General features: G+C 39.9%; 1 protein-coding gene across 6 annotated transcripts in view; it reads right to left on the bottom strand.

The window, feature by feature from the left end:
• Nucleotides 1–22901, bottom strand: part of SRGAP1 (SLIT-ROBO Rho GTPase activating protein 1) — a 264983-nt gene that overhangs the window by 127540 nt on the left and 114542 nt on the right. For all 6 annotated transcript variants that reach the window (XR_009054655.1, XR_009054656.1, XM_057741462.1 and 3 more), the window contains 2 exons: nucleotides 8063–8258; nucleotides 1836–1998 (listed from right to left, as the gene is read on the bottom strand). Coding sequence is in view for 4 of the 6 variants with exons in the window: in XM_057741462.1 (XP_057597445.1) it covers nucleotides 1836–1998; nucleotides 8063–8258 (359 nt within the window). In the remaining 2 variants the exon portion in view is untranslated. The remainder of the gene's footprint in view (nucleotides 1–1835; nucleotides 1999–8062; nucleotides 8259–22901) is intronic.

Raw genomic sequence — 22901 nt, forward strand, 5'->3', positions numbered from 1 at the left:
CTACAGCAGGCTGTGTGTTCTCTTATTGTGGTACCTGTTAATTATTGTAATGGATTCTTTGTAGGCAGGAAGTGTGTCTTTTAACTCTGCTTCCCACCCTGGCATTTTAAAGATGTTTTGTTGGATGGATAAATAAACGAAGTCAATTGAGGTGCTGGTCCCCGAGGCTGTGGCTGAAAGGTTGCTAGCATCCTCATGACTGGGAAGCATCATGTAGCGTCAAACAAATTTGGATAAACTGTGACCTTCTTGAGCATAAGGACTAGTTTTTCTTCGTTGAAGTAACCTTTCCAAGACTTGACACCATCTCACGCTCATGTAAGACGAGACCCCAAAAGCCCATTGAACCTAATGAGGTCTTGACAGACAGGGCTCATAATTACGAGAAAATCACCTTCGTGGCTCAGCCTAATTAAACAATTTTTAAAAAATCACTCTGTTTTAAGATACACAGGGGTGACTTCCCTGGTGGTGCAGTGGTTAAGAATCTGACTTCCAATGCAGGGGACGCAGGTTCAATCCCTGGTTGGGGAACTAAGATCCCATCCGCCATGGGGCAACTAAGCCTGTGCACCGCAACTACTGAGCCTATGAGCCACAACCACAGAGCCCATGTGCCAAAACTAGAGAGAAGACTGCATGCCACAATGAAAGATCCTGTGTGCTGAAACTAATAACCGATGCAGCCAAAAGTAAAAAGAAAAAAAAAAAAAGAAAGATAGGCTATTTCTCCACCTAGTCTCTTCTTAATTAATATGCTCTTATTTCCAAATTTAAAAAATTTCTCCTTTGTTTGAAACATTTTTTTTTTTCCTATTTAATAGAGCAAAAGACAACTTTGAGTTTGCTAAATTCCATTTCTAGGTCAGAAATCAAATCTAATGTGGACACATCAAACATGACTCAGAAGTTTCCCAGCTGGCCTGCATGACACATCTTTGTTTTAAGAGGTCCTTTGAAACATAAATATGTCTTTAATCTACAAGGTTGTTTTCCTCCCACTTTCTGAAACTAATAATTACTTACTGAATAGACGTACAGATATTGGTATAAGTACCAAATACCCCGACTATGAAGCTGAGGAGGTGGGGGGGAACCCCTGTCCTATAAACATGAAAACCGAAAGCCAGTGTTGTTGGGCAAGTAGCTGCATTCCCTACACAGGAAATGGTCCAATTTTGTTATTGTTCTCAACAAAGATGTCCAAACAACCAAAAAAAACTGCTGAGAGCTGGCTGAGACTGGTAACAATAATAAGAAGCCCTAAAAGACCAGTTCCTTTTTTTTTTTTTAAGTGGATTTGGAAAGAAGGAAACTCTCTGGCATGTAAGGGACTGAATTTTCCATGCCCTGTGGAATTTTTCTCCTGTCACTCTCTTACAGCCTCCGCTGCTAGTCCGGTGGGAGTAAGAAAAAACTGTGATAACATTTTCCCAAGAGAGCAGCACATCTGGTTATCTTATTCTTCACAAGTTTCTGATCATGTGTGAGCCCAAAACACAGAACTTAAAGCTTTTCCTCTCTGGTCTGATATTTTTAATAACTACAGGCAGTCTGTTCTAAGGACAGAGGTGCAATTTGCAGGTGCATCTCACTGCAAAACTCTCCTCACATCCTTCAGGTCACAGATTCGGTCCTTCACAACTCTATGAGTATGCCTGCTCAGGTTTGACTTTTTATTCTGTGTCTTTAAAATATCTGTTCACTTACTTATTTTTTGAACCTAATATTTATTGAATACAATTAAGTCATTAAGGCACCAGACCCTTCTCAGTCTTGGTTACGGGCTCAGTGGTTAAAGGGAAGCACACTCTGGGAGGATGGATGGAGGATACCTTTTTAAACATCCTGGTGGAATCCTCACTTATCTGCATGAAGCGCATAATCACATTGTTCAGGTAGATGTCACTCAAGGTTGCGTGGTCTTTGCTTTCTCGCCTTACTTGGTTCAGGAGCAAATACCAGCAGTTCACTGGAGACAACAAGTTCTGGTCTTTCCTAAGAAGTGAAGAAAAGAGAGAATTACCATCAAGTTCAAAGCTGCCCCAACCAGCTGAGGGAAGTCACCAAGGCAAACTAGGAGCCACAACAGAGGCACATTGTCCCTGTTCTTTCTCTTCGGGGCACTGCTCATCGCAAGACACTCGACAGCGAGCAGAACAGCCTTCCGGGCTGGGAAGGCACCCAGCCAGCAGCTCCCTAGGCTTGGAAGAAAACACTTGGACCAAGAACACCAGTCAAAACCCACACTCCTGACAAGGGCATGGGACCCTAACATACACAGTACTCAGGCAGGCCTTCAGCTTTAAACATCCCATTGAAGAAAGCAGTTTATGTTTACATAAAAATCTATTGACTACTGTCTCACAGACAGACTGTGGTTTGCCACTGAACACAAAGCCTGCTTTGAATGTTCAGCCTGTTGTTGGAAAAGCGATTTGGCTAGGTATACTTTCCACGGAACATAAATGTCGGATGATTTACTAATCCCCTGACACTTAACCTCCAGCCTCCCAAAAAGTGCTCCCGGGAAGCAGAGCTTTATAGCATTGTCTCAAGGCTTGTGAATAGAACCAAGAAGTTTACGGCTTATGACCTGTCACATGTCCTTTTTAAACCCATTAAGCTATTTCAGATTTGTAATACTTCTTGTTTTATTCTAGGTAATAAAGTGAAACGTGAGTATAAACCACAAAAGGTGACCTGTAAAAAAATCTTAAAGAAAAATTCCAAACAAAAGCAGTGACCGACGGGGATATTACTGCTTTAAAAAAAAAAAAAAGTACAATGTTTGTTTTTTGTTTTTTACTTTAAAAATCTACCTCTAAAATGGCAAAATGGCACAGAATGTTTATCCTAATTTAGAGACACTAGTGCTGTTTTATCAGACATGTTATCCTCCTACTAGTCATGGTGATTTGTGATTCTGAATATTAACTAAATTGGAAAAGAAATGATTAAATCAGGTCTTTCAGCCCTTAAGTCCCTCAGATTCAGGATGTAACACTGCATCATGTCAAAACCCTCTCTAGAAGAAAGAGGAAGTAGACCACAGAAGCAGGAATGGGTCTAAGGGGAGAAACACTTGATCTAGGGTCCTAGCACTTGTACGCTCCTTTTCTCTCAAAGCCATCGGGCAAGGGGCAGCAGTTCTATGGAAGAATATTGAAGCCTTCCAAGAGGTAAATGTTGCCTTATATTAACTTGTCTGTATATCCTTTATGCTGAAGTAACCCATAAACTCTTTGAGAACATTTCATACTTTTCTGTATCCTCAGGGTCCTGCCCATGGTCAGCACTAAATAAATGTTATTTCATTCATTTTTTAAAATTACTTTTTATTGGAGTATAGTTGCTTTACAATGTTGTATTAGTTTCTGCTGTACAGCAAAGTGAATCAGTTATACATATACATATATCCACTCTTTTTTAGATCTCCTTTCCATTTAGGTTACTACAGAGCACTGAGTAGAGTTCCCTGTGCTATAAAGTAGCTTCTCATTAGTTACCTATTTTATATTTCATTCACTGAATAAACACTTTTTATTGCCTTAAGAGTAAGTGATAACATTATTTACAACACTGTTGGCGGCTAAGCTATCATTTACCAAGCACCTACCGAGTACACAGGTCAAGGGCATGGCATACGGATCCAGACTGCCTCGGTTCAAATCCCAGAACCATTACTCACTAGCTAGAAGATCTTGGCCAAATTATTTAAACCTCTCTGTGCCTCTGTTACTTCATTTGTAAAATGGGTAAAGTAACAGTACTGATCTCATAAGACTGAGGATTATTTGAGTTAATATATATATTTTTAATGCTTACTAGAATGCCTTAGATTCATAGTAAAAGTGCTATATAAAGTTAGTGATTTTCATCTAGCAGCTGGTCTAAAGACTTTATACACATTAACTCTACTTAATCCTTACCACTACAATTTAAGCCAGAGATGTTTTGTAACCCCTCTATCAACGAGAGAATTTAAGCTTAGCAAGGCACAATGATTTGCTCAAGACCAAAGCTGGTGTCAGAGAACGTCTCTGAGTCCAGGAAGGCCAGTCCAAGCCTTGGTCTTTCCACCATGTGGTGGCAACTGTAGGCCAAGGATTATCCTACACAACAAACATCCCCAAACTGAGTAAGAACTAGACTCCATATCCCGGATTAAATGACTGGTAAAGTAACAGTGTTAAAGATTTAACATTTGTTTCATGAAGGGAAGGAATACTGAGTACATACCCCATGTCAGCTATCAATCACATCAACGATTTGTCCTGTTTCTCATTTACTCATCATAAAATCTCACTTTACGAGTTAGGAAACCAAGGCTCAGAAAGGTTAAGTAACTTGACCAAAGTCACACAGTAGAGCCAGTATTCAAACCAGGTCTGTTTGACTCTTTCCTAAAGCCCATCTTTGATCTTTTCCCCCCTGTAACCCTGGTTTGTCCTTTCTGTAGACTTATTATCTTATCTTCAGTTCTGTAGTCAATAATAAACTTATTCAAGTCAAGGAAAATTCCAAGCTGCTTACCCTTTGAAGAAAACTAGTGAAAAAACCAAGAGAAACAAAAAGTGGCAGCTGATCCTCTCAGGGATCAGGCTGAGGTGCAAGCGCCCATCCATGTTTTCAGGTCACAAGTGATTACCGAGTACAGAACACAGAAGGAGGTGTTCAAAAATATTTACTGAAAGTACAAAGCGGCTGTCTTCTTATTTGCAATCACTTTTAAAAGGGGCCAGTTTCTATAAATGCGGATCTAGTACTGGCTCCAGTCTCTGTCAAGCACATTTGACATTTGCTTACCCTGGGAACCATCACCAAAATTTGTTTCTATGCTGACCGACACTAGAGCCTAAAGTCACCCAAAAATAAAAATTAAAAAAGGTATTCCCTATCCAGAATAGTTCTGCATTTCCTTCTGCAAAAGGACACCTACTTTCTTTTTTTCTGCAGAAGTTCCCACCTTTTTTTTTTTTTAATGATGAGAAGGGTTAAAAAATTTTTTTTATTGATGTAGAGTTGATATACAATATTATGTAAGTTACAGGTGTACAATACAGTGATTCACCATTTTTAAAGCTTATACTCCATTTATAGTTATTATAAAATATTGGTTATACTCCCTTTTGTACAATATATCCTTATAGCTTATTTTACATCTAATAGTTTGTACCTCTTAATCCCCTACCCCCATGTTGCCTCTCCCCTCTTTCCTCTCTGCACTGGTAACCACTAGTTTGTTCTCTATATCTGTGAGTCTGCTTCTTCCATATTATAGTCACTAATTTGTTATATTTTTTTAGATTCCATATATAAGTGATATCATACAGTATTTGTCTTTCTCTGTCTGACTTATCTCACTTAACAAAATACCCTCCAAGTCCATCCATGCTGCTGCAGACGGCAATATTTCGTTCTTTTTTATGACTGAGTAGTATTCCATTGTGTATACATAACACAGCTTCTTTATCCATTCATCTGTTCACAGCCACTTAGGTTGTTTCCATACCATGGCAATTGTAAATAATGCTGCTATGAATACTGGAGTGCATGTGTCTTTTTGAATTAGTGTTTTTGTTTTTTTTTGGATATATACCCAGGAGTGGAATTGCCAATAGGAAATGCAGGTGGCCAACAGGCACATGAAAAGATGCTCAACATTGCTAATCATCAGGGAAATGCAAATCAAAACCTTGATGAGATATCACCTCACACCTGTCAGAATGGCTGTCATCAAAAAGACCACAAATAACTAATGCTGGCGAGGATGTGGAGAAAAGGGAGCCCTCCTACACTGTTGGTGGGAATGTAAATTGGTGTAGCCACTGTGGAAAACAGTATGGAGGTTTCTTAAAAAGCCTACTCTACTTTTTACGTAGGATCCAAGTCCACAGAAGGGTGTAAAATGAAACTGCAAAGCCAATGGTGAGGGATTTCCCTGGTGGCGCAGTGGATAAGACTCCTCGCTCCCAATGCAGGGGGCCTGGGTTCGATCTCTGGTCAGGGAACTGATCCTACATGCATGCCACAACTAAGGAGCCCACCTGTCGCAACTAAGGAACCCACGTGATGCAACTTACACCTGGTGCAACCAAATAAATAAATACTAAAAAAAAAACAAACACCCACCAAAACAAAAAAAAACAAACAAACTTAAAAAAAAAAAAGCCAATGATGAAGACTAAGATGCACGTCTCTGCAACCCTCTTCCATCTGGAGCCCAGGCTGAGCAGATGGTCCTCCTTGTCCCCTGTGTGGGTGCGTGAGTGGCTTTCTGTTGTACCATTTCACTGAGATGGTAGTTCTGCTGCTCCCAACTTTGGGCTGGGATGCAACGCAATATAGGATTGGTGATGGGGAAGTCCTCATGTCCAGCTCCCTACCTTGCATAAGCCTCATCTTCCGTCCCACATGGGACTAAAGGGTGATAGAATCACCACTCAAGTTTTCAATTCCCTTTTCCTTTTTTGGCACCTGGAAATTTCCCTTACTTTCCTATGAGCTCAGCTATACATTTAAAATCATGTCTATTATATTTTAGTCAGCATTTCTGGGAGTTTTGTAGCAGAAATATTTTTCATCTTATATAGTTCATTTTATTTCCAGACTGGGCTGCCTTTTTAATATCTCCTAAACAAGTCTATTTCTTTCTGCCTTCAGTGTTGCTAGTTCACGCCATTATGGTCAGAACCCTCTACCTGGTCTTCCTCCCTTGACTATGTCCTCCTCCAGTCCACAATCCTATCTACAGTCTTTGTCATCATTTCAAACTGCAGGTCTGAGCTGGTCTTCTTTCTACTTAAAACTCTACGAAGGCTTCTCAAGCCCTCAGGATAAAGTCCAAACTTCCTGGTATGATCCACAGGCCTCCATGATGTGGCATAATGTACATGTGAAGCCACACAGCTCACCACCTCACCACTCACTCCCACCGGACTACTTTCTGCTCTGCAAAGCTGCCCTACATCCCTTCCCTTCTGGTCCCTTATGCATGATGTTCGTTTTGCCTGAACAGCCTGCTCTGGTCTCTTAACTGGCCAACTCGTCCTTCGGGTCTTCACTTATGTATCACTTCTTCCAGGATCCTTCCTAGAACTTGCCATCCCCACCTCCACTATAGAATGGATTTCTGCCAGGTCTGTCCCTGGCATCCTGCATTTACCCCGGTCAGAGCACTTGTATACGCTGCTGGAGTTGTCTGCCTACTTGTCTCTCAAGATTTCAATTCTAGAGTAAATCTCATTATCCGAAAAACCTGCATGTATTTTTTTAAACAAATGAAGTACAGTTGGCCTGTGAACAACACGGGTTTCAACTGTGCAGATCTACTTACATGCAGATTTTTTTCAATATATTGTACATGTATTTTCATTTTACACATCTTTAAATTAACTAGGTGTGGGGAAAAGTTTCTGTTTGATTAGAGATCACAATATGTAGAACTTGGGTGTGAGTCCTGATTCCATCCACGAGCGTTTCAGCTTCCTGCCTTGGGTGAGTCATTTATCAATTCCTTTTTTTGAGCAGAGAGAGCGGTACGTGGATTTTCAACTGTGCAGGGGGTTTGTGTCCCTAACCCTTGTGTTGTTCAAGGGTCAACTGTGCAATTAATATAAGATTTAATTAAGCACTTTACCAAAGGCCCTAGTTTTAAGTCAGTCTCAACTGCAGTGATCACAGCATGGTGGGGTGCGGCGGTGTATAAATTTAAGCAACCCTCATTGCTCATTTTCACGTAAGATTCCTACACAGAAATCCTGAGGTCTTTGCTTGACGAATCAGCTATTTAAAATTTGCTCATCCAAATATCCACCTGTGTTAGACAGTAACTCCTGCTGTATATATTGGAAAGAGAAACATGTCAAGAGAATCCTAGTACTTTAAAATGTAGTACATTTATGCCCATAAATTATAAATGCAGAGGGTTGCTTTTACCGAGGGGGGTATATCAATCAACAAGTTTTCAGACAAAAATGGAAAATTCTAAAACCAAGAAAGATGGTAAGAAGATAGCACATCCTCTTGGGAAAGAGAATTTGAGTCATGCCTCTCTTACTTGTACTGTTGATGATCCTTAGTGCTTCTCGTTTTGGCCATGAACCTTTCTGCTAACTTTTCTAGGTTCCGAGAATATTCCGTTTCAATTTCGGCTTTTTTCCGGAAGAAATCTTGCAGGTCCTGCAGAAGCTGAACTCGCATCTCCGTTTGCTGCTCCAGGCATTTTTGTTGTTCTACCAGTTGAGCTCTAATTTCTAAGGAGAGAAGAGAATCCGTATGATGATTTCAGGAACATTACTGAGGTGTGCTAAGTGCAAGTTAAAAATAATAAATCCTATTACACACTTGGCTCTGTATCGGACCTTTAGGAGGCTGCTGCGTTTAGGCTGGGTCTTTAGATAAGAAATCTGCTGACCCTTTAAAAGAATGAGATAAGCCTCAGGAAAGAATGTAATAAATTAGAATAGAAACATGGATTACATTTGCAATGCCACAAACATGCATGCAGTCATGAGGGGAAAAAAATTAAAGCCATTCAGATAACAATTTGTAACACATGACATTTTTGGGTAGCTGAGGACATTGTAGCTTTTTAAACAGCATTTTACCTCAACTATCCTTTTTGAGTTTGAATGGCAAAGAAGTGAACATCATCTCTTCCAGACTTATGAACCTTTCTAATTTCTTTGCCAGTTGGCAGATACAAACACTGACATCTGGCAATTTTTATTTAGTGCATAAATTTCTAGTTTGTAAAACACATAACTTCAGGGTTTATAGGAATGCCACACCTAAAAATAATTTCCTTCTATATTCAAATAATTCATTTATTATGGGGCAATCCTTGGATTCCACTTTATTATTCTGATCACAAGATCACTCGGCTTTCACTTTTCCCACATTGTCCAAACTAAGCCTTATTGACACATATAGTCCTGAAAAGAATCCTTTGACAATTTTAATACATTAGGAACAAGGTTAGTCATTTAGTAATTTAGCAGAAACACAAAAGCAAAAGTGTGTCATGCAAAACTATCCGCAAACGACTATAACAATGAACCATGTGTGTGTTGGAAAATGAGATACAGTAACTAATAACTACTGACTTGTTTTTGTTCTGAGACTCAGGGCTAAGCTCCAAAGACAAGAATATTCATACTGGAAAACTTCTTTATTTCATCTTTCCCAGTGGTGGGTGCACATTCCCCAAAAGTGAGGGCTGAATCTAATTCAGTGGAGTTAAGACACTGATGTCCAAATAACACCTCCTCAATTTCTTCCTCATCGTCTTCAGCAGAGAAAGACTGAGCTGACAGTACACATGCGCACACTTGACCACGGTAATCAGCTCATTAACAGCAGGGCGATTCAGTTCTGAATGAGGAGTCAGGTAATGTGCTCAACCTAACAGCTAATAGCAATCGAATGCTTACTGTTCTACACCCTACTGAAGTGGATACTAGTATTATCCTCATTTTGCAAAGAAGAAACTGGGGTTTAATGAGATGACATACTTCATCTAGAGACTTCAGCTAGTAAGTGGCACCCCCAGGACCTCTCACCCAGGTCCGTCAATCCTGCGTTTCACCCATGCGACAGGTTTTAAGTACCTACAGTGTGCCAGGCCTATATCCTGGCAAAGAAGATACAGTTACTATGGAACAAGGTCTCTGCTCTTGATAAGCTCATGTATAGGCAGCATGGTGTGGGGGGAGTCCTGGGAGAAGATAGGAAAGCATTTCTCAAGTGACCTCTCTTGGTTTCTCCACTTGGAGATTAGGGGCAGGAGCGGTCCTACTATATTAATCTCATAAAAGTGTGGTGAACACCAAAGTGAAGACGTTACTACAGGCTTTTAACTACCATGAACAGAAGCTGGGTTTTAGTCAATATAATCAAAGTAACTATTTTTCAACACAGTATTACAATCAGCACGTCTGCCAAACTCTTTCCCCCACAAATACAGACCAAGTTTTGTTTTATAAAGAAAAAAAAAGGGTGGAGGTATTTTTCATTCAGGAATCCTAATTTTAGCACATCTTGCTGTGCTAAGTGAAAAAAAAAATCAATCATCTTAGGCTGCCAACTAGTTCTCTCTGTTTTGTTTTGGGTTTTTTGTTTTTTTCCCCTTTGGTTTGGTGTCTGGTTTTGTTGTTGTTTGTTTGTTTTCTTGTTTGTTTTTAAAGCTGCCTTAGTGCCAAATAAGAAATAAAAGAGTACAAATCTCATCAGAAGTATACAAAAGCATATGGGCTTCCTTCTTGGATCTCATTCTTCGATTTTCTCTTGCTTGCTTCCTTGAGGGTTTAAAATCAAGAACTAGTGAGTTTTGAGAAGGAGGACTCTATTTTAAACAGTTAAAATCCCATCCTCATTTTGCAGGGAGTAATTGTTACTTCACTATATCTGTAATTTTCCAGTCAAAATAGGACACTGGCAACATTTTCAACAGTGAAAGAGCGGAGGGACAGAACCTAGAGGAAAAGTATGCTCCAAAAGCTGGAGGACAACTTGTTTGATTATCTTTTAATTTAGAAAAGTTTAGGACAAATGAGGAAAAGATCACAATGAAAAAAAATCAATATATAAGTATTAACAAGAAATGTCTTATCAGGAAGAGAAAACCTTCAGATTCCTTACACCACGTCAGAGCCGTCAGTCAGCACAATTTGGTAGGTCACCTCCCCGCACATATGCTGCACCTCTATTAACATAACCTCACCAGATCTGAGCTCAGCAAATACAGCAACATATTTTAAAGATTTTAAAGGCTTTTTAAACAAATGAGTAAAACAAATGCTTGGTCCTATTAATCTTGGTCCACTGCTTAGAACACATCAAAGAAACCTGTGGTGCACTGGGCCCCACATTGTATCAATCCTGTGATAAGACCACAGGTGGCTATTAGCTTTCTTGGATTGGTATTGCCTGGATATTTTTTTTTCTTTTCTTCCAGATCCAATCTTCATTTTAGTTGAGCTGACGAAGCTATTACTGGGCTTCTGTTTTGTGTAAGGTAGGGTCCTAGGCACTGGAGTTACAAAAATTTATTAGACATGGCTTCTTTTGGTGGTGAAGACAAAACCTAAAATGATAGTACCAACATACTGTCCTCAGTGCTATAATAAAGGAATGTACTAGGAAGCTGTGGAAAGAGGAGCTGACCCAGATGGTGGAAGAGCATGGAAGATGTCATATCCTGAAGGATAAAAGTAGGTTACAAGATAGTACAGCTGTAACCACAGAGAATGGGAGAAAATATTTGCAAACCATATATCAAACAGGAACTTGTATCTAGAATATATAAAGAACTCTTACAACTCAATAATGAAATAGAAATAACTCAATTTTAAGAATGAGCAATGGATCTCAATAGACACTTCCCCAAAGAGGATATACAAATGGCTAATAGCACATGAAAAATAGTTCAAAATCATTAGCCATCAGGAAGATGCAAATCAAAAGCACAGTGAGGTACCATTTCACACCCATTAGGATGACTATAATCAAAAAGACACTATAAGGGACTCCCCTGGTGGTCCAGTGGGTAAGACTCCATGCTTCCACTTCAGGGGATGCGGGTTCTATCCCTGGTCAGGAAACTAAGATTCTGTATGTGGTGTGGCCAAAACAAACAAACAAAAACAAAAACACAACAAGTGTTGGGTGTCTGGGTGTCAGCAAGGGGTGGAGAAATTGGAACACGCGTACACTGCTGGCAGGAATGTAAAATGGTACAACCACTTTGGAAAACACTGGCAGTTCCTCAAGAGGCTGACACAGACTTAGCAGATCTATTCTTAGGTATATACAAAAAGAAAACATATTTCCACACAAAAACGCACAGACAAATGGGTGTGGCAACATGACTCATAACAGCTGAAGTATAAATAACCTAAATGTCCATCAATATGGAACAGAGAAACAAAATGCGATACAGCCGTACCATAGAATATTATTCATCCATAAGGAGGAATGAAGTACTGATTCATGCTTACAGTGAAAATACAAGCTTGGTGAATAAAACTAGCCACTAATGGAAAGTGTGATGACATGAATGTGAATGTCCAAAAGAGACAAATCCATAGACACAGGAAAGCAGATGAGATGTTGCCTAGGGCTGGGGGTGTTGTGGGAAATGGGAAGTGATTGCTAAGGGGGGCAGGGGTTTTTTTTGGTGGTGGTGGTGGGGGCATGATGAAAATGTTCTAAAGGTGATTGTGGTGACAGTTACAAAACAGTGAACATACTAGAAAACTGTTAATTATATACTTCCAATGGGTATATTGAATGATATGTGACATATCTCAATATAACTGTTATATAAAAAAAGACAGACTGCCATATCACAATTCCATGAAATTCTGGTTGAGGCGTTTCTGAGAATGATCACAGTAGTAACAACAAGACGACCCCTCCTATTTCCACGCCCAGCACTGTTTAGTAGTGTATCACATCAGACAACACACGGGCGAGCACGTGGAAATGATGTCTTCATAAAATGGCTCTTCTTCAATATTTTTACTTCATCCTGAATTTATCTATGAGCCAGAAGAGTAAATTTAATTACTGGCTAGCATCATTTGTCCATTACTTATGACAAAGCCTAATGGTATAGAAAAGGTTTACCTGGTAGAACATCAGGAAGGGCTTATCACCATGACACCCAGACAACTGCCTAAAACAGCACAAACTCTGTCAGGCAGAAAAATGCCATCTCTGAGGAGGCTCCAAGGAGCCGTTACTTAAATCTAGGGCAGGATCTACTAAATACGGATAATGGCCACTTTAATGGAGCTAAAATTTACTTTTTTTTTTTCCAAATGACTGTTATTTCATTTCTGTTCTACCAGAGCATCACCACAGAATGAATCAACATCGATAATCCAACAAGAATAATACATAAAAAGACTATGCTTTCAAACTACTCAATTTGTTTTAAAAAAAAGTTAAAATGGTTCCTCTAAGCTACAAAAATCTGCTGATTAATACTTACCAAATAAAATGGAATTGCCTAGGAAAGGAGGAAACAGAGGCATTTCTTGCTATTGCTCTGATAAAGGGAAGTCCTAACCCTTAAAATAAATTTGTGTGAGACCACAAAGTGTGATACATATTTCATGGAAAGACTGAGGTCAGACTGGGCTGTTTCTCTAATATGTTACTAAATGATTAGAACTAGGACATAAAATTGATAGATTGGGTGTAACACTCATGATCATCCAGCACACACAGTAATACTTCTAAAGCGTCACAAACCATCTCAATTATTTCACACTCTTGTTTGGTCAGATTTTCCTTATGAGGTCAAAAAAGTCTATGTTGTGTATGGATTTATCAGTACCTTTACCCGTGGGATATAAGGAATTTTCCCAAATGACAGGTAAGAACCACTGGAATACCTTTAAAGAGAAGAACCCAATTAGACTAACTGGTTCCATCAATTGTTCACATAATCATTGCTCATGTGAATATTTATACAACCTTGCAGCTACTGATTAGATAAACACTAAGTGCAAACTTTTATGAAATATGCTAAAAAGCCTAAAAAGGCTAGAAATTCAGAGTAAAAAAATCCATAAATGTCAACTTCATTAATTTGTGTGTGTGAATAGACTGAATAAGCAAAGGCTATTTCTTCATTTCACTAGAAATCTGACCCCAAGATTTATGCTCCTTTTACACTCTGCACCTTATGTACCCGTGTTGGAGTTACAGTGTCACATTACAAGTCATGTGACATGGGGCAAGTTGCTTAACCTTTCAAAAAAGAAGAGTTCCACTTCATGAGGTTGTGGTGAGAGAATTAAATGAGATGATATACTTGAAAAGCATGCTGCAATCTGCAAACCACTACGAAACAGATGGAGATGTTATTATTACTAGTATCGGCAGGCTTTCATTAGAAAAATATTTATTGACTATTTCCTTGTGCCAGACTCCCTTCTAGTGGCTCTAAATAACAGACTGGAAATCACAAGCCCCATCCTCAGTGAGGAGACAGCCAACGCAAACAAATGGTGAGAGCCTGTGACCTTTAGGGCCTTGAGTCACCAATGTCAAGGAGCAATGGGGGTGGGAGGAGGGGGAGGAAGCAACCTCAGTGCTTGGCAACACTGCCCAAGCACTGAGGAGGCCAGCACTGAGGAGGTGGTCCTGAGGGTGACTCAGCCGTGTGCTGGCAGACGCAAAGGGGAAGGGCAGCCCAGGCTGAAGGAAGCCTAGGCACAGGCAGGAGGGGAGAACAGGCAGCATCCCTCGCCAAGTGCTTCTCTGTGCTGAAACCTAACTCTGGGTGGGGAATGGGTCTGGTCACGGGCTAGGTCAGAAAGGACCCCAGAAAGTAAAATTGTCTTTTGGGCCAATTTCCCCACCTGGCTTGATGGTAAGAGCCACCAGGGTGATTACTAAAAATACCTGTGGTCCAGGACCCTCAGCGGGATATTTTGTTGGTCTGACAGCACTTGGAACAGAGGATTTTAACTAAGTACCCAGGTGAATTTTACCACTGGGCACCTGTAGGAAACACAGTGGGGAGGAACGGAACAATTCTGAACAAGGAAGACACACAATCAGATGTGCATTCTAGAAAATAGCACAAATAAATGAGTCAATGAGATGAAAGGCTAAGTCTCCTATACCTTATGAAACAGTTTCCCTTGTAAGTTACAGGGGTCCTCATCCGAATTATGAAATTCTGGGCACAACAAACCAACACCACCAACAGAAACTCTCACAAGAATGAATGGTAGCTCTGCTTTCTCTGCCTAATTAGTTATGAATCACTCGTTTCTGTCATCAGAAATGTGGAGCGAATAAGTATTCCATGTCACCTGTTGTCAGAGAGAAGCTGATTGTCAACCACATTGTAGAAAAAGCTTTAAAGCTGTGCTGCCGAATATGTAGCCATGTGTCACCCTGAGCACCTGAAATGTGGCTGGTCCAAACTGAGATGTGCTCTACGTGTAAAATACGCAGAGGATTTCAAAATCTTAGTGTGCTGGAAAAAAAGAATGTAAAAGTGTCTCATTAATATTTTTATATTAGTTAATGGTAGAATAAAAATTTTAGATATATTGGGTTATAAAAAGATACTAAAATTAATTTCATCTGCTCATCTCTCTTTTTTAAATGTGACTGCTAAAGAAAATTCAAAATTGATATGTGGCTCACCTATAGGACAGTTCTCCTACAGTACATGAGTGAATTAGCAACTAAGTTTCTCATAAGTGGAATCTGGACTGTGGAGTTCCCATTGGAAAAGGTCTTTGAAGAGTTAGCGGACTTGATCAGAAGACAAGATTTATGTACAAGGCAAACACGGGATAGAATACAGAGTATCAGGACATCGGTTCCAGTCAGAAATAGGATCTTGGAAGAGTAACCATCTCTGTGGAACTCACGTTTCTTCAACTGCAAAATGATCGCTAATCATAACTGCCATATTTCTGTCCCAAAGGCAATAGAATGCTTCAATGAGATGAGATATACAAAGACTTCCTCATCATGTCAAAGGTCAATTATCATATAATGGTGGGTTGAGAAAAGAAAAATACAAGTTCTAGATTTGATGGTGTCAACTACACAGACTAAAGGACTTTTAGAAAAGGAAAGATCACAGGCCAACTGGGGTCTCCATCAGTGATAGCTTCAGAAGTGGTTAGCCCTGCACTGCATTTAAAGGATATGTAAAATTTGGAAGGCTATGCAAATTTGGGGAATGGAAAAGTAGTTCCTTAAACAACTGAAAATGATAATTCTTGATACTTTGGCCCAGAAGAATAAGGTCCTGGGGAAGGAAGTTTAGGGTGGCTGGACCAAGTAGAATCTTCCAGGTTACTGCCTCATGGAAAATATAACTCCCTAAAGTCTTTTTCTACTTCTGCCTTATGAAATTACCAACAACATAAGCAAACTAAATGGCACACACACATGTGAAATCAGTTTACTTCCATTCTAAGCTCAAACCACGGCTTCATCCTAGGACTCCAGAGACAATTAGCACATTTGGGGGGGGGGGGGGTAGAATGAAATAAAGTGTCCTCGCAGCAAGTTAATCTCACTGTATGGATATGAAAGTAAAGTCAGTATCACCTCATTTCCTGCGCTTACAGAGAGGCTGTGTCTGTTTTCCTTTTCTAACTTTATTTATTTACTGGCTACGTTGGGTCTTCATTGGTGCACGCGGGCTTTCTCTAGTTGCGGCGAGCAGGGGCTACTCTTCACTGCGGTACGTGGGCTTCTCATTGGGGTGGTTTCTCTTGCTGCAGAGCATAGGCTCTAGGCACAAGGACTTCGGTAGTTGTGGCACGCAGGCTCAATAGTTGCAGCTTGCGGGCTCTAGAGCACAGGCTCAGTAGCTGTGGCGCACTGGCTTAGCTGCTTCGAGACATGTGGGATCTTCCCGGACCAGAGACTGAACCCATGTCCCCTGCACTGGCAGGCAGATTCTCAACCACTGCGCCACCAGGGAAGTCCTGTGTCCGTTTTTCTAAGTTTTCATAATAATAGCTTCATTTGAAATGACATTTACCTCAGTATTATTTTAGAATAAAAGGTTACTATAAAAGCATCAGTTTTCATAGCTTTTGAAAGCCAAATATTGCATTTTGGCTCAGATTACATTTTCAGGGAAAATATCGAAAACAAATTTGTACTTTTTTCTTTTTCTTTAGATAAAAGCTAGCCAGGATAAAAGGCAATAAATTAAGTTGATCAATTATTGCAGTTTAACTACATTGTAGGAAAGGCCAGTTTAAGGAAGTACAGATCTGAATGATCCCCTTTGGTGCTTTTATTTAGAATGCACAAGAGGCAGGACTTCATTAACTTCCCCATAATTAAGCAAGGACATTTAAGACCGTATTAGTAGATTGATTTTTACTACCAAAAAAAGACAGTGTGTGGAAATCACTGATCTGTAGAGAGTCCAAAGATTTACATTTTGGAATGGCTGTGTCACCGACAAAGGTTCAAGGCATTCTCTAAACGATGACTTTCCTTCCTGAAATAATTCAACACGAAGTCTCATGGAGTAAATATGTTACATTTGTTTTTCTCTAAATAAGTTTTAAGAATGAAAAACTTTTAAACTAGTTTAAATCTTTTGTACTGAATTAATTGCAAATTGAGGCTTTTTCAAATTAAGGCTATTTCCCTAGCAGTAATTACAATTTTAAAACGTCTAACAGTTTAACCCCCCACATTTACATCGAACAGGGGAATATTTACTGAGTTCCTACTATGTTCCAGATCCTGGGATAAGTACATGATGTAGTTTAGTTCATTTAATTCTTACAGCAGTCCTATTATGTAATGCCTCCAATACATACATGAGGAAATTGAAGCAGGAGGTAAAGTATTTTGTCCAAAGCCGTATGATGAATAAGTACTAGAGCTTAGATTCCCAATCAGTTTTGTCTGACTCCAAAGTTCATGATGCAAAATTATAACCCTCAACAATCACACATAGTGTGCAATCACACAAAGCAAGCCTAAGTGATCTAGGCCTAGCCTCAGTGATAATTTACTAGAATGTATATAGATGCTGTATATAACTGTTAATGTATCAAATAAAAGTTTAAGTGCCATGTCTAGCATCATTTAGAAAAGTCATAAAAATTGCATTTCTATCATTTACTTAAAGAAAGTCAAAAGACCAAAAAAAAAAAATCTAATATTTTACAAAAACTAGCTAAGTGGCTAATGTTAATTCCCTAGTACTTCCTGAATGTCCTGGCTTTACGGGAAACTATGTATTTAGGTCAACTGTTTTTGTTTTAAATCATTTTTGTACTACTGCTATTATGTTACAATTATTGTAGCACTTTGAACTATACAGGTTATGAATCCCTTGAATATAAACATCATGTCTAAATTTCCATCCAGTACATAATAAATACTGAATAACGTTTGCTTCAGTAAAGATACTTAGTTACTAAAATGCTTCATTATGCACATCTGGACAAAGGACTCAAATTTTGCTAATTCATAAAATGGGTTTCCTGCCCCCTCTCCCTGCAACCCACCACCCCATCACTACACCTCTTCATTCTTTGCTCCATGTGGTTCTGCTGGCATCCAGCCCTACAAGCTTCCCCCCATAAACAATGTTCTACTCAGTTAACAGTAGAAAAGAACTCTAGTTAAATCCACTGAAAGTCATCTTTTAAACATCTCTCAATTAAAGGTATCTTTTACATGTCTACTTCTATGGTAAAAGATAACCTTCATCTAGGAAGATAACAAAGGAAACACTAATCATTTCACTTAATTTTCCTTAGACTTCTACTAGACTTTGCCTGGATTGCCACTGCCAACTTTGTATCTTATTATTATTTAACTACAACTCAATAAATGAGAGCTCCAGGAACCTCTGGCTCCAAGTGAACTACCTGAACTCTGACTCAGGAGCTGACATAAGGAAACCAGAAAGTAGTCTAGTTACCTGTACTTTAACATTCATTTCACGGCTGAAAGTCACAATTCTGGATCACAGAATAAATACCTTTCAATCCTAGGCTACAAAGTGCTTAAAGAAACGGCAATTTAAGAGTCAGAAAGGTGAGGGGTGCCAGGAAGTAGGTGTGTGGGACTCCAGAGAGGAGAGCCAGAGGCTACGCCTTCCCCACACCGGGACCTTCACAGTACACCAGATCCTCATCCCTGCCCTATGCGTGCGCCCAAAAAAAAAAAAAAAAAAAAAAAGGCAATTAAAAAAAATTATATATATCTCTATATATCTCTATATGTATATATATACACACACACATATATATTATATATGTGATATGGTTTGAGATTTTTCAGGCCTAAGCGAATACTGAACATCAACCAGCTTGTTAAAATGTTGGAATGAATATTTCTCTTCTTGGGAATTCCCTGGTGGTCCAGTGGTCAGGACTCTGTGCTTCCACTGCAGGAGGCATGGGTTCAATCCCTGGGTGAAGAACTAAGATCCCATAGGCTGCTAGGCACGGCCAAAAAAAAAAATTCTCTTCTTCATCTCTTTGAAGTACCAAAGAGAATGTCCACTTGATAGAAAGCCTATGTATTAAAACATTCTTCTATTTTATCCTCAGATAAAAGCCAAATTCTATAGTAAAAGCTACTTCTAGTCCTGCACACTCAACCTTTACTCACGTAATCTGCAGAAACTGAATTCAACAACATTCTCTCATTGTCTGCTCAATAAGCAAAGGAGTGAGTACAAAACTGCTTACCCTTCTCATCTGACAGACATTTACTGAGCAGCTCACACGTGCTGGGCCTTGGAGAAAAAAATGATAAACCCGTTCCTTTTTGCCCCCAGGGCCTTCCAAGGGGGCTCCTGGTCTACAGACATGGAAACAAGTAAAACTTTTTTCTGAAAATATTTTTTTAAAGGTATTTTATTTATTTATTTATTTAGGCTGTGTTGGGTCTTCATTGCTGTGAGCAGGCTTTCTCTAGTTGCAGCGAGCAGGGACTACTCTTGTTGTGGAACACAGGCTCTAGGGACTCGAGCTTCAGTAGTTGCAGCACGCAGGCTTAGTAGTTGTGGTGCATGGGCTTAGTTGCTCCTCAGCATATGGGATCTTCCCAGACCAGGGCTCGAAGTGGGGAAACTGCATTGGCAGATGGATTCTTAACCACTGCGTCACCAGGGAAGTCCCCAAGTAACTTATTTTTATAACTATCATCATCTACAATGGCGATGTTGTAAATCCCATAATGAAATCATGAGGAAAGTGCTGAGAGCACAGAGAGGAAGGAGCAATAAATTTTGCCCAGGTAAATCAGGGCAGGCTTTGAGGTGACACTGGAGCCAGTAGCTAAGGAGAAGTGCGTCAAGTTGGGGTTGGGTGTGGGAAGGGTATTATGGGCAAAGGGAGTAGCCTGTGCAAAGGTTCCAGGGTATGAGTATCTGGAGAGTTCAGGGTGTTTATAAGAATGACAATTTGTTACATGTTGCAGGGTCATAAGGTAGACAGGGGTTGGACCAATTATTAGGGGATTTAAAAGTAAATATTCTATAATGATAAGGGGTGTTATCTTTAATCAGCTCTCATTATAGGGAATGCTTCAATTTATTTATTTAACAAGTTAAAAACAAATGCATATCTTCCCCTCCCAACCTGGGGATGAAGTTTACAGCACAGGAAATATAGTCAATAATATTGTAATAACTTTGTATGGTGACAGATGGGTATAAGTCTTATGGTGGTGATTTTTGTATAAATGTATAAAAAATCCAATCACTATGTTGTACACCTAAAACTAATACAATATTGTATGTCAACTACATATGTATAAAAATATTGAATCACTATGTTGTACACCTAAAACTAATACAATATTGTATGTCAACTACACTTCAATTTATAAAAGGAAAAAAAACCAAATACACATAATTCACATTTAGAAAGGATAGCTGTAGAAATATGTTCTGATTAAACTATCAGGAAATGACATCTGCCAAATCTTTGATGACAGATTTTTTTTTAAGTGTTTAATGCCAATTTAGATAAGAGAGGGCAGTGTCAGCTACATTTAATAGAATACTGAGGATATGGAACAGAAGGATTTATAAGTACCATAATGATGAGAATTGCCTTTTATTTCACTATAATTAGATTTATATCTAATTTTGAGTTAAAGTAGCTTAAAATGGCAAATTATTTAAAACACCTATCTTCTACCTTTCTAGTATACTTTGTGATCCATTCATCTTGCAATTTACTTTGAAAAGATACACTTCTTAAAAGATATTGTATCATTTAACCTTTATAACAAGGAAGAAATTTAGAAACTAAGGTAAAAACGCTAGTATTTTCTCACCTTATACCTCTTTACAAACTCTTTACAGTATCTCAAACACATTAGCTTTACTGCCTCTGCCATGCCCACTCTTACACAGCTGCTCTTATCTGGAAGAGCATTTAAACATGATCAGATGCACAAATCGCTCTTAGCGCACTGTTGAGAAACACTATCCTCCTCCCTCCAAGTGCCCAGTACCAGCTAGTTTCTTCCCACCTTTCCCCTACTATGCATCTACAATCTAAATGTTGCTTTTGACTGAAATTTCTTTCCCAGCTCTCTGCTCACACTGTATACCCTCGTTAAGTTTCCCCAGGCTTGGGTAAAAGGCAGAAGCACTAAAAGATGAAAACAGAAGACGATGGGCTGATGAGTTGAGGGAAAAAAGGGGGGTGGGAGTAGGAGAAGGACAAAGGGAAACACAGCTAACTGAGAAAACAAAGGAGAAAAGAATCAAGGAGAGGACTTCCCTGGTGGCACAGTGGTTAAGAATCTGCCTGCCAATGCAGAGAACACGGGTTCAATCTCTGGTCTGGGAGGATCCCCCATGCCACAGAGCAACTAAGCCCGTGCGCCACAACTACTGAGCCCACAGGCCACAACTAGTGAAGCCCGCACGCCTAGAGCCCGTGCTCCTCAACAAGAGAAGCCACTGCGATGAGAAGCCCGTGCACCACAACAAAGAGTAGTCCCCCCCCCCACAACTAGAGAAAGCCTGCACGAAGCAACAAAGACCCAAGGCAGCCAATAAATAAATAAATTTTTAAAAAATTTTTAAAAAAATTTAAAAAAAAGGAATCAAGGAAAGAAGAGAATTAAGAGAAGAGCAAGGAGGGGTAGGTAAGGGAGGAAAGGGGGCAGGTGAAGAAAATGAAATAAGTGTAAAGTAAGTGCCGAAGGCCTTAGGAAGTCACTGCATCAGATGTGGGTGCCAGAGGGACTTGGAGAGAGCTTTCGTCTCCTCATGCCTATCTTCAGGCTCTCAGATTTTCGAAGAGTACATTTTGCTTTTAATAATGCCAGATATCAGACTGTAGTCTTGGGCCAACATAAGAACAAAATTTCAAGATCAAACATAAAGCACATTTTTTTCCTCATTAGAACCAAAGTGTAGGTTGTTCAGATTGGTAAGATTCCCCCTACCCCCCTCCCCTTTAAGCCTTTAGAAACCTAAGTGAAATCAAAATTGGTCATGAATGTGTAACTTCAGTATTAATGGAATTTGCCAGAAGACTCATCCATGCTCTTCTTTCACTCCACCCTAATCCTAACACAGCTCTCGGACCAAACTGTAGATCTTCTCTGCAATCATTCTATTTTCATGGTTAGGTTTAGCAGTTCCTCAAGCATTTTAATGATCTTGGCACCTCAGGGGCAGAATGGAAAGGCCACGAAAAACAGGTGGAGTCCCTCAGAATTCTTTGCACCATCTTCCTTCCCTGTAAAAATGAGCCCAATTCAGTCAGACCAAAAGCTTTCCACATTGACCCACAGTACAGTTTTCTTCCCCCTTGAAGTTTAGAAGTTTCTGGCGACAACCCACACTACTCTCAGGCACAGCTGATGTTCTCTTGGCTGCCGGCTTCAGAAAGCTGGCTGAATGGATGGCACGGAGCCTTCCGCCACTCCACTGGCTCCTTCCCCAGCACAGGTGCCAAGTCACCCTGCGCTTAGGCAAGCAGCCGTCTGCAGGGCACGTCCGGTCCCCGTCTCCTAGACTAGGGCTCTCCTGAATGCCTGCAGCGCAGTACAGGATGAATACATTTTTTCTTCTTCCCTCTGGTTACAGGGTTGGCCGGCGGGGATCATCCCAAAGGCAGAATATTCTGCCCAAATCCAGTGAAACACTTTACATTATTCTGCAGTCCCTTGCTGAGGCTGAAATAATAGCTACTTACAGTTTTAAGACCTGTACGTGAGCATTACTTACAGAGGAAGAGTCACAAACCGAAATGCACTCAGAGGCCAGACGGGTCCCGCAAATGAGTGAAGCGGGCAGGGTATAAAATAACGAGGAAGGTAAAGATTGCTTAAGCAGGGACACATGCCTCATCTAGCCACCAAGCTCCAGATAATGACTGCTGTGCAGCAAGCCT

This window comes from Hippopotamus amphibius, chromosome 7 (assembly GCF_030028045.1).
Source record: "Hippopotamus amphibius kiboko isolate mHipAmp2 chromosome 7, mHipAmp2.hap2, whole genome shotgun sequence".
Classification (NCBI taxonomy): domain Eukaryota; kingdom Metazoa; phylum Chordata; class Mammalia; order Artiodactyla; family Hippopotamidae; genus Hippopotamus; species Hippopotamus amphibius.